Source organism: Monodon monoceros, unplaced genomic scaffold, assembly GCF_005190385.1.
Source record: "Monodon monoceros isolate NGI ecotype Baffin Bay Population unplaced genomic scaffold, NGI_Narwhal_1 Super_Scaffold_18, whole genome shotgun sequence".
NCBI lineage: Eukaryota > Metazoa > Chordata > Mammalia > Artiodactyla > Monodontidae > Monodon > Monodon monoceros.
The window spans coordinates 4535420-4550277 of NW_021703774.1; the positions used below are offsets into that span (position 1 = coordinate 4535420).

At 35.8% G+C, this 14858-nt stretch overlaps 1 protein-coding gene across 3 annotated transcripts in view; it reads left to right on the plus strand.

The window, feature by feature from the left end:
- Positions 1–14858, plus strand: part of DENND1B (DENN domain containing 1B) — a 265632-nt gene that overhangs the window by 116654 nt on the left and 134120 nt on the right. For all 3 annotated transcript variants that reach the window (XM_029227517.1, XM_029227515.1, XM_029227516.1), the window contains exons 6-7: positions 5929–5998; positions 11791–11871. In XM_029227517.1, the coding sequence (XP_029083350.1) occupies positions 5929–5998; positions 11791–11871 (151 nt within the window). The remainder of the gene's footprint in view (positions 1–5928; positions 5999–11790; positions 11872–14858) is intronic.

Consider the following 14858-nt stretch of genomic DNA (forward strand, 5'->3'; position numbering starts at 1 on the left):
CGCTCTGGATGCTGTTGTTTATTTGCAACGGAAAATGTCCCTGTTTCCTTGACATCCTAAGAGCGTGACTAGGTTACAGAGTAGTGCCACTTGGATACAAGTGATGTTTTCATTAAAAAAACATGAATGATATGTACTCTTAAAAAGGAGCTAGTTATCACCAAGAACCAGTACATGTTCACGAAGCACATTGTGTGTAACTAAACTCAGTTCTTTATGGTGATGGTACTTACTGGTGTATCAGGCAGTGCTGTTGTAGAAATTTGAAAGAGTCTGTCCCATTATCTCTCATGAACACATTATATAGAGAGAAAAATGTTGGCTAGACAATAGATAATGCAGTTATGGGTCTTCTTATTGATCGAAATTTACTTAGATGTTGATAGATTTATGTTGTTTGGGCAGAGATCTTGTACCATGTTGCAGGCCATATCCTTTTCAAAATTTTTATCCACAGTGATGAACGTATAAGCAGTACTAAAATCTATAATTGGAAGGAATTACCAGTCTGTGAAATGAAAGAGTCAAACAGATGTTTATCTGCTGAGAAATTTGCCCATATGAATAAAATATAATTTAAGAACCAGAAAGGAAGGTAATGCTCTGAACATTAGTTAAACAAATTTTAGAAGATAGAATTTACTTTAGTGTATAGAAATTATAAGTAGGCTGATTTAAGATTAAACTAGAATGAATGAATTTTGTTCACATTTTATGCGGCTTCCTGAAAACATGTGGTCATTGGACAATGTTTATTCAAAGGTTGGGTATTATAGAAGTACATGCCTGTATTGGGTGATTGGTAGACCGCTGAGCATGTATTATTGCTCAGTCAGAGTTCTAATCTCAGGCTTGCCATTTGGTAGCTTTGTGACCCTGGATAAGTTGTTTTACCTTAGTTTAGTCAAATATACATCATAGTATTATTATAAGAATTAAATGAGAGAACACGTATAAAGTACCTAGCGTATTTTCATACGTATAGTTAGTGCCTAAGAAGTTTTATTCTCTGTACTTCCAGTTATTTTAACGTGTGGAATCTCTGATTCTTAGATTCTGCTCTCTACTCCCTAGATGGGCATAGACCTGACTAGTAAGTCTTACTGTCCAAACAGAAATAACTAAGCATGATGGAGCCTTAGAGATCACTGTGAGAAATATAGGTGTAAGCCTTGTTGTAATAGTTAAAAAATTATATTAGTCTGATTTATAGCAGTGATCTATATATAATAGAGTCAAGAGTTGAATGAACATGAGAACAAAATCCAGCATCCCTGTATAAAGAACAAACATAGCCTGGTATCAGGATGCAATGCAGTTGAAAGTATTCTTGGAGATAATAAAAAATAATAGTAATTGTAAAACGATACCAAAATACCTAGCACTGTTAAATTTTGAAAAGTAAACTGACTGTTAATCAGTTATTAATTCAGTTTGTTTCATTTTCAAAAACAGGTCCATAACCTTACAAATAAATTGTGTTTTTTTGGTATAAACTAGCTTTTTAATGAAAAATTGGATTCCAGTTTGTTTTCATAATTTGAAAAGAAATTGGAAGGGGAAGGTAATCGATGAAAAGTAATAATGTAAAGATGAGAAAACCAGAACATTTGGTCTAGAAAAAAGAGATTCTCTCACTTTGCAATAACTTATGAGATATTTATTACATATCTTATTTTTATAGTGAACCAGGAAGGAAGTTTAAACAAGGTTCCACATTATTTGAGTAAGGTGAAAATTACAGTATAAGGATTAACAGGTAGACATGCAAACCACCTAAAGTCAATAAATCTTGCTTTATCTTAAGATTCTTGAGAGCAGGATAGAAACAGACCTGCATGTTCCTTGAATAGATTAGGTCTCATCTCATCTGAGCATATAGATCTGAATTACATAACACATTGACATTTTCTTGAAATAGCAATTTCTTCAGGCTGTTAAAAGTTGAAATGTGACTATGAAATGACTTCAAATGAAAGAAATTGTACTGTATCCAAGGAACTACAGTGTGTCTTGGCAGGACATCCTCCATGAAAATTATTTCATTGAGTTATAATGAGTATGGAAAATACGATGTGGTAATTTGCATGATATTGAGTTGATAATCTAAAAACAGTATTAGTAATGTTTAAGGGTTTTTTTTTTTTTGTAAGCGAAAGATATGGTAGAAAGTAGATTAGCTATCTAAGCACTAGGGTTAGAAGAGTTGAGTAACTTAAACGTGAAAATTGAGATTACCTATACTAACTTCTGATTCTCAGATTTTCCCCAAACCGTCAGAGCTTTGGCACATACTCACCCAGGTTTTTCCAGACTCCCACATGAGGCTGTCAGCTTGTTGCAACCCCCTGTCCCAGAAAATCCTACCCAATGCCCTCATTCCTGTTTCCATCTGGACTGGTTGCTTACCAGGCGTTGGCACATTTATCCTTAGACTTACCTGTTCTTCCCTGGAATTCAGTTTCTTGTCTCTATATCCCCATATTCCTCCTTTCTACTTCACTCTTGCATTTTGTTGCTTCCCAAGAATATTATGGAGAAGGTAAATTTTTGAGTTCTAGAAAGACTGAAACTGCTATTAGTCTGTCCCCAAACTTGATTGATAGTTTCTCTGGACAAAGAATTCTAGGTTGTAAGGGATTTAACCTCTGCCTTTTGGAGGCATTATCTTCTGAGTTCCCAGAATTGCTGTTGAGACAGAGGTTCAGGGACATTTTGGATTTGATGCCTTCGTATGCTACCTGTTTTGTCTCTTTGGAAATTCTTAGGTGCTTTTCTGTTGCCCCTGTTCTGCAATTTCACTGTGATACTCTGGTTTGGCTCATTTATTTTACAGTTACCCCAGTGGCACTTTCAATGTGGAAACTCATGTCTAAAGTTCCGGGATTTTTCTAGTAATTTTTTTTTTTTTTTTTTTTTGCGGTACGCGGGCCTCTGACTGTTGTGGCCTCTCCCGTTGCGGAGCACAGGCTCCGGAAACGCAGGCTCAGCGGCCATGGCTCACGGGCCCAGCCGCCCCGCGGCATGTGGGATCTTCCCAGACCGGGGCACGAACCCGTGTCCCCTGCATCGGCAGGCGGACTCTCAACCACTGCGCCACCAGGGAAGCCCTCTAGTAATTTTTAAAAAGAAATTTTCATTTCTTTTTTCCCCTTTTTTTTTTAGAACCACTATTAGTCAACTACATGATAGTCGAGGTTGATACACTGATATTTCAATATTTACTCTTATTTTCTATCTGTTTATCTCTCTATCCTAGTTCCTAAGAGATATTCGTCATTTAGGTTCTAATCTTTCTATGGATTTTTTTTTTTTTTTTTTTTTTTGCGGTACGTGGGCCTTTCACTGTTGTGGCCTCTCCCGTTGCGGAGCACAGGCTCCGGACGCGCAGGCTCAGCGGCCACGGCTCACGGGCCCAGCCGCTCCACGCATGTGGGATCTTCCCGGACCGGGGAACGAACCCATGTCCCCTGCATCGGCAGGCGGACTCTCAACCACTGCGCCACCAGGGAAGCCCCCTTTCTGTTGATTTTAATTTTTTTTAGCATTTGTACTTTGAATTTATAAGAACTTGTTCTTATTGTCTAAAAATTTATTTTTTCACTTCTTTCTCCTTTTTTATATTTCATTTTGTTTAAAAGCATCCTGTTCTTCCCATCTTGCCCCTCGGTTCTTCATGACCTTTTTTGTTTTCTTAGATTCCATATATATACGGTATTTGTTTTTCTCTTTCTGACTTACTTCACTCTTTATGACAGACTCTAGGTCCATCCACCTCACTACAGTAACTCAATTTCGTTTCTTTTTATGGCTGAGTAATATTGCATTGTATATATGTGCCACATCTTCTTTATCCATTCATCTGTTGATGGACACTTAGGTTGCTTCCATATATACACTACCAAACGTAAAATAGATAGCTAGTGGGAAGCAGCCGCATAGCACAGGGAGATCAGCTCAGTTCTTTGTGACCACCTAGAGGGGTGGGATAGGGAGGGTGGGAGGGAGGGAGACGCAAGAGGGAAGAGATATGGGGACATATGTATAACTGATTCACTTTGTTATAAAGCAGAAACTAACACAACATTGTAAAGCGATTATACTCCAATAAAGATGTTAAAAAATAAAAAAAAAAAAAATACTAGATTAGAACAATGAAAAAAAAAAAGCATCCTGTTCTTTATTCAGCTCCTGTGGATATTAATGATAATTTTTGAAACTTTCACCTGGTGTTTGTATTGTCTTTGTTTACTTGGAGTTCCTTTTATGTTTGTATTGATGTCTGTATTTCCTCAAATATCCGGTGGTTGGACCGTTAATTTATATTTAAGATAGAGGCAGTAAACTGAATTAGCATCATTGTATGTGCAGTGGTTAGTTTCACAAGAAGATATAGGGCCTTTGAGGTGTTTTCTTTCTTTGAGAAATTCCCAGATCAGTGTCTCAGGATCCTGTGGGGGCTAGTCTATTGGCTAATGGTCATTTTCCCTTCTCTTGACGCTCAGGCTTTGGTTTTCTCTTTTCTGCAAAGTCAGTTATTCTTTGCTTGCTTACCACCTTTACAAAGCCATTCACCTTTGTTGCTTTCTATTGCATTTGCCTTGTCCTCATTAATTTATACCCTTTTTATTTATTTACAGTCATTTTAGTGGCATTTCCAAAGGGCACAGAGATAAATGGATGTACTAAATATGCTAGATTTAATGAAAAGTTGGTAGATATTTTAAAATATGATAGGCCTCTTTTATATCATTACTTACTATTTATAATGATCATTTTAAAGAACTCTATAGCATTCTGCTGAGTAAGGATGCTGTCATTTACCTGACTGTTCTTTTGTTATGACTTTAGGCAACTCCTAATTAAAAAGCATCATTCATGGTCACTAATAAATCAGACATTATATGAAAAAAATGCAGAAAGAATGCTGTTTTTCTAAGCTCTAGTCATTGATTATGAAATCTGTTTTGTGTATCTGTACTCTTGTCAGTATATAATTGTGTAGTAAAAGTATCACACTTTTTTCTCTTAAAAAGTAGTCTGTTGTACTCATTCTTTGAAGAAAAAAATGAGTATTTGTTAACTGATAATTAACTACACTGGTGTGTTTTGTGATTTACTCTTCTTATATGTGAAAAGTGTACATTTTAATAAACAATTAAAAACTTTGGATAGATTTTAAATATACACACCTTAATTTGTTGAAAAGGAGTACAGATTTTATTTTGTACAATTGATTTTTGGATTTAGTATTTTGCTTTCATAAAATTAATTATATTTGTGTCTAGCAAAATGAATCAAAATGATTTTTAAATTATACATGTTTTTGATACTTAAATGCTATTTATAATATTTACAATTTTAAAAATAGGCTTTCTTACTTGTATTGATATTTATTTTGAAATTTACCATCCTACGTAAACATCAGTTTCCAAAGAATTGATTTGATTAATAAGCACATAATTCTATTTTTTATACACTTAATTTAGTAATATTTAAAAAGAAATGATTATATCTTTGTTTTAAAAGCTTTTTAAAATTAGTTTTTATTTGATATTATCTTATTACAGTGGTTAATTTTTATTCTATGAGTGCTTTTGGTGCACTCATACCATGCTTACCACACAGTGGGATTAAGTGATTTTCAGTGCTGCTAACATAAAATAGAAGCATGTAATGAATAACCTTTATAATGGAATTTTGGATTCTGATTACTTTATGAAAACTAATAGTAGATTATATGTAAAATTTTACTGTAACAGTAAAGAGAACATGGGTATAGTTCTTTTTTTGCCCTCCAGGATCAACCTGTTTGAAATAATCTAGATTTGATGTTTATTTTGCCATCTTGTTTCTTGATTCTAAATGATACACACACACACACACACACACATTTTTAAAGTTTTTTTTTTTTTTTTTTTTTTACAGTTACCTGCCATGGTTTGAAGTATATTACAAGCTTCTAAATACTCTGGCAGACTACTTGGCTAAGGAACTGGTAAGTCATGTTTTTTCCCCATTTTTTAAATTGTGGTAAAATACACCTAACATGATATTTACCATTTTAACTGTCTTTAAGTGTACAGTTCTGTACCATTAAATACATTCGCACTGTTCCTGCAGTGATCAGTACCATCATTTTTACAACCTTTTTACTTCCCAAATTGAATCTCTCTACCCATTAAACAGCAACTTCCCATTCCTCCCTGCCCTTGCCAAGTCCCTGGCAACAACCATCATACTACTTTCTGTCTGTCTGCATGGGACCATGTACCTCGTATAAGTAGAATGATACAGTATAGATCCTTCTGTGACTGGCATATTTCACTTCATGTTTCAGAGTTCATCCATGTTGTAGTATATGTCAGAATTTCCTCCCTGTTTGAGGGTGAATAATATTCTGTTATTCACACACCACATTTTGTTTATTCATTCATATTTAGATGAACACTTGTGTTGCTTCCACCTTTCGGCTGTTGTGAACAAAGCGGCTATGAACGTGGGTGTACAAATAACTGTTTGAGTCCGTGTATTCTTTTGAGTATATTCCCAGAAGTAGAACTGCTGAATAACATGGTAATTCCGTGTTTAACTTTTTGGAGAACTGCCGTAACATTTTCCACAGTGGGTGCATCAATTTACATTCCCAGGTGCAATGCACAGGGTTCCAGTTTCCCCATATCCTCCCAAGCAGTTATTTTTTGTTTTCGTTTTGTTTTGTTTTTATAATGGCCATCCTAATGGGTGTGAAGTGGTATATGATTGTGGCTTTCATGTGCATTTCCCTAAACATTAGCGAGATAGAGTCTTTTCATGTGCTTATTGGTCATTGTATATTTTCTTTGGAGAATTATTTATTCAAGTCCTTCGCCATTTTTTAATCGCGTCTTCATGTTGTTGAGGAGTGGGAGTTATTTACATATTCAGATATTAATCCTTTTCAGATATATGGTTTGCAAATATTTTCTCCCATTCTGTGGGTTGTCTTTTTACTTTGTTGATAGTGTCCTTTGATGCACAAAAGTTTTTAACTTTCATGAAGTCCAATTTATCTGTTTTTGTTGCTTTGTGCTTTTGGTGTCATGTCAAGAAATAATTTTCAAATCCAATGTCATGCATGAAGCTTTCTTTTTTTCTTCTAAGAATTTTATAGCTTTAGCTCTTATATTTATCTTTACACCTTTATCCTTTTTTCTTAAAAATAAAAACAAAACAGAAACTGAAGTTTGCTTTGAATTAATGAACTTCTCTGGGATGATAGTTTGTAAATTTTCCCCTTAATCATTCTTCCCTATTTTAAACAAGGACTAATTTACTAAGATATTAGCTATGCTATTTGATGCAATTTAATTCAAATAAAAGTTCTTTTTTAAAAAAATCTTCAGTGATTGCCTGTTGTTGCTTCCTAATTTTGAAATGTAGGGTATATTTTCTGGTCTCTGGCTATCTGCTTAAATTCTTACTTGATACTCCTCCACACTTGAGACTGTACTTTGTTTGGTCATCTGACATTGTGTTTTCTTTGCTTTTAGTTATAGCCTCAGTCTTTCTTTGAACTTTTTCCTTTATCTACACCTAGAATTTTGGTGTTCTTATGTTCTTAGTTTTCTTTTCTCTTCTCTCTAGAAATTACTTATGGGCATCTTACACACATTCTTAGTTGTTAAGTACCACCGTATTCTGATCTCTAAGAATGATCTTTCTGAAACCTGATTATATCATTTTACTGCTTGCTTATAATCCTCTCAGTGGTTCCTTTTTTTCCTTAGAATAAAATCTAAACATGTGTGCAGCTTGACATATTAGAAGCTTCATGATCTGGCATCTGATAGTCCTTCTTGGCTTATCTGCTCCCACTTTTCTACACACAATATACTATCCAATTATTTGGAGCCACTTAAATTTCCTAGAACCCTGGTAGAACACTCATCTTTTAAGATTCAGTGTAAATATCTTTAAAAACAGACCTAAACTCAATACAAATACTACTCCATATACTTTTTATTAAATAGAATTTAAATGTATTATTAATAAATTAAGACACTTCTTTTACTCTTCTAGTGAGCAGTCTCCTAATTTGGCAATCAAATTTTATTATTATAACATAATAGCATGTTTTTAGTGATTGTCAAAAGTCCAGGGTTTGTGTGCATGTGCTGTGTGTGTAAACATTTCCATCTCCACACTTGATGTACTTCTGTGAAATATTCATTAGAAGGTCATTTTACACTTGAACAATTTTATATTTAAGCTATTCAGTCATTCATTTTCCTAAGAAAATAACTGGAAATAGCAGTATTCAATTATTGCATCGAAAACTCAAAACCAGAATTCTACTTCATTATAGTTTCTTGTTCTTTGTGTTTTTGAGTAAACATGTGGAACCAGCATTAATTGTATTAGTTGTCCAACTTTTGAATATGTTACCTTCAGAAACGTAATACTTATACTTATTGTATGTCATATGCTCCCTGAGACCATACGTAGTACTGGAATATGTAAAAAAACATACCGTGGTTTCCTGAAGAGAGGAAGTGAGGGAGACTACATTTGTGTTCCTAATTAGAGGAAAAAAATATTATAAGTTCACAGTATTAATAACTGGAAGTAAATCTATGAGTGTAATAATTTTTCTTTTCATTGTTAATTTGGTGCCACAGGGTATTTAGATTGGAATTTAGATTCACAGTCAGTTATCCTTACCTGATCAGCATTAGGCAACTACAAAGGATTCTTAAAAGCTAGACGTTTAAAAAATTTGTTTCCATAAGGATATTGTATACACAGAACATCAGTATCATCCAGAATATCCTGTGGTACATTTCACTGCTTAAATGGTCAAGTGATGAATGCTTTAGAGTCCTTCTTGTTAGGTCATTCTAAAGAGAATTTCAAATAGGCAGTTTTGTTTTTTTTTTTAATAGATCTTTATTGGAGTATAATTGCTTCACAATACTGTGTTAGTTTCTGTTGTACAACAGAGTGAATCATCTATATGCATACATATGTCCCCATATCCCCTCCCTCTTGAGCCTCCCTCCCACCCTCCCTATCCCACCCCTCTAGGTGGTCACAAAGCACAGAGCTGACCTCCCTGTGCTATGCGGCTGCTTCCCATTAGCTATCTGTTTTACATTCGCAGACATAGAGAATGGACTTGAGGACACGGGGGAGAGAGGGAAGCTGGGGTGAAGTGAGAGTAGCATTGACATATATACACTAACGAAAATAGGCAGTTTTGAGTACACACTCTTGCAAGAATTTGTAGAGACCTGAATTATTAAGTTTTCATAGTCAAGTTATGAGAAATTGTGAGAAGTCATGTGTGTCTTGTATCCATATCCCTTAAAATGAATGATTAACTTCTTTGAACAACTGCCTTTACCTTTGGTTTATTCTCCCAACATAAACATTTTAAGAGAGAATAAAAATAACTATGTATATGAGAAGCTATACCTTCACGTATTTATTACTGGATTTGTATGTGTAATTCAGAAAAGTGAGTGTGCACATCAAGGTACATTATTACTGTACAAATCCCATAAAGTAGATGTGTGATATATTTTACGTCATCCCATTTAGCATGGGGCAAGTAGTAACTAAGAGTTACTTAGAAAAGAAGTATTTAGAATATTTGCATCTTGCATCAAAGTTGCATCTTAGTACAATAATCTTACTTAAATTGTACCTATTTCTTAAAAACTAGGTTTGTGATTTTAAAATTAAAATGGAAAATGCAAGCGTTCCTCTGCACTAAATAGTTGGCCAAGTTGTGAATGCAAAGGAAAAGTTCTTGAAGCAAATTAAAAGTACTACTTCAGTGAACACATGAATGGTAAGAATGCAAAACAGCCTTATTGCTGATATGGAGAAAGTTTTAGTGGCCTAGATAGAAGATCAAAGCAGCCACAACATTCCTTTAAGCCAAAGCCTCATCCACAGCAAGGTCCTACCTCTCTTCAACTCTGCGAAGGCTGAGAGGGGCGAAGAGGCTGCAGAAGGAAAGACTGAAGCTGGCAGAGGTTGGTTTAATGAGGTTTAAGGAAAGAAGCCATCCCTTTAACATAAAGTGCAAGGTGAAGCAGCAAGTGCTGATGGAGAAGCTGCAGCAAGATCCAGGAGATCTCCTAAGATAATTAATGAAGGTGGCTGCACTAAACAACAGATATTCAGTGTAGAGGAAACAGCCTTCTGTTGGAAGAAGATGCAGTCTAGGACTTTCATAGCTGGAGAGGAGAAGTCAGTGCCTACTTTTCAAAGCTTCAAAGGACAGGCTGACTCCTTAGGGGCTAGTGCAGCTGGTGACTTTAAGTTGAAGCCACTGCTCATTTATTATTCCAAAAATCCTAGGACCCTTAAGAATTATGCTGAATCTACTCTGCCTTTGTTCTATAAATGGAACAACAGAGCCTGGATGACAGCACATCTGTTTACAGCATGGTTTACTGAATATCTTAAACCCACTGTTGAGACCTACTGCTCAGAAAAAAATTCCTTTCAAAATATTACTGTTCATTGACAGTGCCTCTGGTCACCCAAGGGCTCTGATGGAAATGGACAACAAGATTATTGTTTTCTTCACGCCTGCTAACACAACATCCATTCTTCAGCCTGTTGATCAAGGAGTAATTTTGACTTTTATTTATTATTATCATTATTTTAAATTTATGTTTATAGTTATTGTATTTATCATTTTTAAATTTATTATTAAGTCTTATTATTTAAGAAATACATTGCGGGAGACTGTAGCTGCCACGGATAATGATTCCTCTGATGGATCTGGGCACAGTAAATTGAAAACCCTCTGGGAAAGATTCACCATTTTAGATGCCATTAAGAACACTTTTGGTTCATGGGAAGAGGTCAAATATCAGTATTCACTGGAGCTTGAATAAGTTGATTCCAACCCTATTGGATGACTTTGAGTTGGGGGGATTCAAGACTTGACTGGAGGAAGTAACTGCAGATGTGGTAGAAATAGCAAGGAAATGAGAATTAGAAGTGGAGCCTGAAGATGTGACAATTGCTACAATCTCATGATAAAACTTGAACAGAAGAAGAATCGCTTCTTTATGGATGAGCAAAGAAAGTGGCTTTTTGAGATGGAATCTACTCCTGGTGAAGACGCCGTGACGATTGTTGAAATGACAACAAAGGATTCGGAATATAACATGAGCTTAGTTGATGAAGCAGCAGCAGGGTTTGAGACGATTGACTCCAATTTTGAAATAAGTTCTACTGTGAGTAAAATGCCATCAAACAGCATCGCAGACTGCCGATGAAAGGGAGAGTCAGTTGATGCAGCAAAGTTTATTGTCTTGTTTGAAGAAACTGCCACGGCGACCCCACCCTTCAGCACCCACCAGCCTCATCAGTCAGCAGCAATCAACATCGAGGCAAACCCTCCACCAGTGAAAAGATTCTGACTTGCTGAAGGCCCAGATGATGGTTAGCATTGTTTAGTATGCTAAAAAAGTATTTTAAATTAAGGTATGACGTTGTTTTTTTTAGACATAATGGTATTGCACATTTAATATACTACAGCGTAGTGTAAACATAACTTTCATATGCACTAGGATACTGAAAAATGCATGAGACTCGCGTTATTGCTATATTTGCTTAATTGCGGTAGTCTGGAACTGAACCCCGCATATCTCCAGGGTCTGCCTGTATGTAACACGTCTGAAGTGAGTAGGCACAGTGAATGATTTTGTCAAGTAGTTTTAATTGTATTTACTTAGTTCCTATTTCATTTATAAAATGTACTTTTTTTTTTTTTTTTAACTCTAGGAAGATGATTTGAATGAAACTCTCAAATCACTCTATAACCAGCCAGTACCAAAGGCAAACACTCCTGTCAATTTGAGTGTGGTAAGTATTGAGTCAGTAATTGATGTTTTGAGTCACAGCAGTTTAGAAACTCTGCTGAGTCACCCATGCTGCCTGCCATGAAGACTTTAATGCCTGTACTGACATTACTACATGGTGATATTGAGGCTTTCTGACATGCTTTAACTATCATAACATGATATGATAGATGTATACTTCGGTAGTTGTTAAATCACAGATTTTTAAATTATATGCTAAAAGTTACCAAATATCTGAGAATATTTTGATTGCAAGGAACATTGATTTTCAGGTAAAAATCTATCCATGATAAGGAAATACACACCCACACCCACACAGGTATACAATACCGAATACCCCTCATAAAATGAAAACAGTACATAATAAGTATTGAAAATGTACTATATAACCAACTATATGATAAAGATTCTGGGTTAAAAAACTCTTTCCCCATACTTCAATACATCTTTTAGTATAATCACCAAATACTGGAAATATGATTAAAGTTTCTCAAAGCAGTAAGGCTGTGGTGGTATAGATTATTTACCACTGAAACTTTTAATGAACTGTACTGTCTATAACTAAAATCACCCTAGTACTTTGGGGAGGCTTTGTAAGTGTTCAAAATTAATAATCACAAAATATGAATGTTTTCGTTAATTTTCTTCATTAATTTGGCATATAATAGAATGTTAAAATTTACCTATGTTGATTTTGGTTCTTCCAAAATAACAATAAACTGTCCTAATTAAGGAAGGAAAATATATAATGATGCAAGAGAAATTGAAGGAGAAAGCAATTTGAAATGTATGTAATCATGTTAATAGGTCTTTTGGTGGTTTTTTAATTTTTAACATCTTTATTGGAGTATAATTGCTTTACAATGGTGTGTTAGTTCCTGCTGTACAACAAAGTGAATCAGCTATACGTACACATATATCCCCATATCTCCTCCCTCTTGGGTCTCCCTCCCACTCTCCGTATCCCACCCCTCTAAGTGGTCACGAAGCACAGAGCTGATCTCCCTGTGCTATGCGGCTGCTTCTCACTAGCTATCTATTTTGCATTTGGTAGTGTATATATGTCCATGCCACTCTCTCACTTCGTCCCAGCTTACCCTTCTCCCCTCCCCGTGTCCTCAAGTCCATTCTCTACATCTGTGTCTTTATTCCTGTCCTGCCCCTAGGTCTGTCAGAATCTTTTTTTTTTTTTTTTAGATTCCATATATATGTGTTAGCATATGGTATTTGCAAGATAAGGAAACTGTTAGCCTTATTTCATTCTTTCTTTGGTAATAACTTTCTTCTTGCTTAGATTTCCCCCTGTAATTTTGTTTGATCATAATGTTCTCCTCTGTGGTTTCCTTCTTTATATTTCTGGTGGCAGCAGCCTAGCCTGGGTGCTCATCACTTCAAGCAGTCCTTAGTCTACAGCCTCTCCTTCCAGTCCCTTCTAAAGGCTGTAAGATCAAACTTCCTTCAACCGTGTAAAGTCCCCTGATGAAAACCTGTAGTAGTCCCCCATTTTCGGTAGAATTTGTCCAAATTTTTGGCCTTTCAGGACCATCCACTTCTTAGCCTCAATCCAGCTTTTCACTTTTCTGTCTCAGTTTTTTTCCCCATGAATTGATTCTCTCCTCTGGTCACAGTTTTCTGTTCATCTTCTCAAGTGAACATTCTGCTTTCTTGGTTGCACAGCTTCCTCTAAAACCTCTTGTAGACTATGTATCTTTAGAACTAGCTCAGTTCCCACCTTTGTGAAATGTTCCCTTGTTGTTAACAGCATAATGTTCTCTGCCCCTTTATGTCTGAATCCTCTTTTGTTGCTTAATGCCAAAGTGGAAATAAATGTTATGTAGTCATTTAGAGATTGGGGGCTGGAAAGCTAAGGATAACCTGGAATTTTTTTTTTTAGCGGTACGCGGGCCTCTCATTGTTGTGGCCTCTCCCGTTGCGGAGCACAGGCTCCGGACGCGCAGGCTCAGTGGCCATGGCTCATGGGCCCAACCGCTCTGTGGCATGTGGGATCTTCCCAGACTGGGGCGTGAACCCGTGTCCCCTGCATTGGCAGGCGGACTCTCAACCACTGGGCCACCAGGGAAGCCCTAACCTGGAATTTTTAACCCAAATCGGGGAGTCATCTGCAGACATGGTTGTAGGAATAACTGAGCAATTTAAAGGGCAGAATGTAGAGAGGATAGAGCAGAGGGTAAGGTCTAATTGCCCGAAGAAGTTGTATGGAAGAAGAGAGTACATGGAGGGAGAGGACTGGAGGAAGGAGCAGTTAAGGAGAAACTCAGATTTGTATGACGTCATTGAAGCCGAAAGAATGCAGGTTCAGAGTTAGTGGGAATGAAGTACAAAGGACAAGGAAAAATGCCCCGGAGAAGGAGGAAAAGCTCTGGATTTTCTGAAAATAAGTGTTTTTCTTTGGAAGAGTTGTGTGTATGAAGTGATTCTAACACTTTGTTAAATGGTGAAGGAAACATACTGTAAGTGCTAAGATGATAGAGGCAGCTGTAGAGAGCTGAGAAATAAAAATGTATTCTCTAAATTTGACAGTATTATTTGTTCAGGAGTAACTAAATATCTTATAAAAATACATTTCAGAAGTATTGGATATTGAAACACTTTACCTTTATTAATAAGAACTGTAAGTCAAAGATGTCTAGGCTTCTTAATACCCAAAGACTAGAAGATTTTGGTTTAAATCACAGTCACTAAATGTGTGATGTGAGGCAAAAAAGTTAATCTCTTTTGATGTTCCCTTTTATCCATTTGAGAAATTTAGTGAATCAGTTTTTGAGAAAGTTGTTTGGGGAATTTTATGAAATGATATATTTAGATACATCACGAAAAGCTATTTGAATGTTAGTTGCTAGTAAGTTGACGTTTCATTTGATAAGGAGAGGATTTTTATTATATCTGAAATAATCTTGGTAAAGGAATTTGAGTGACTGTGTTGTATTTCTATGTCTGATGGTTATTTTTATATTTTAAGCCTCACATATA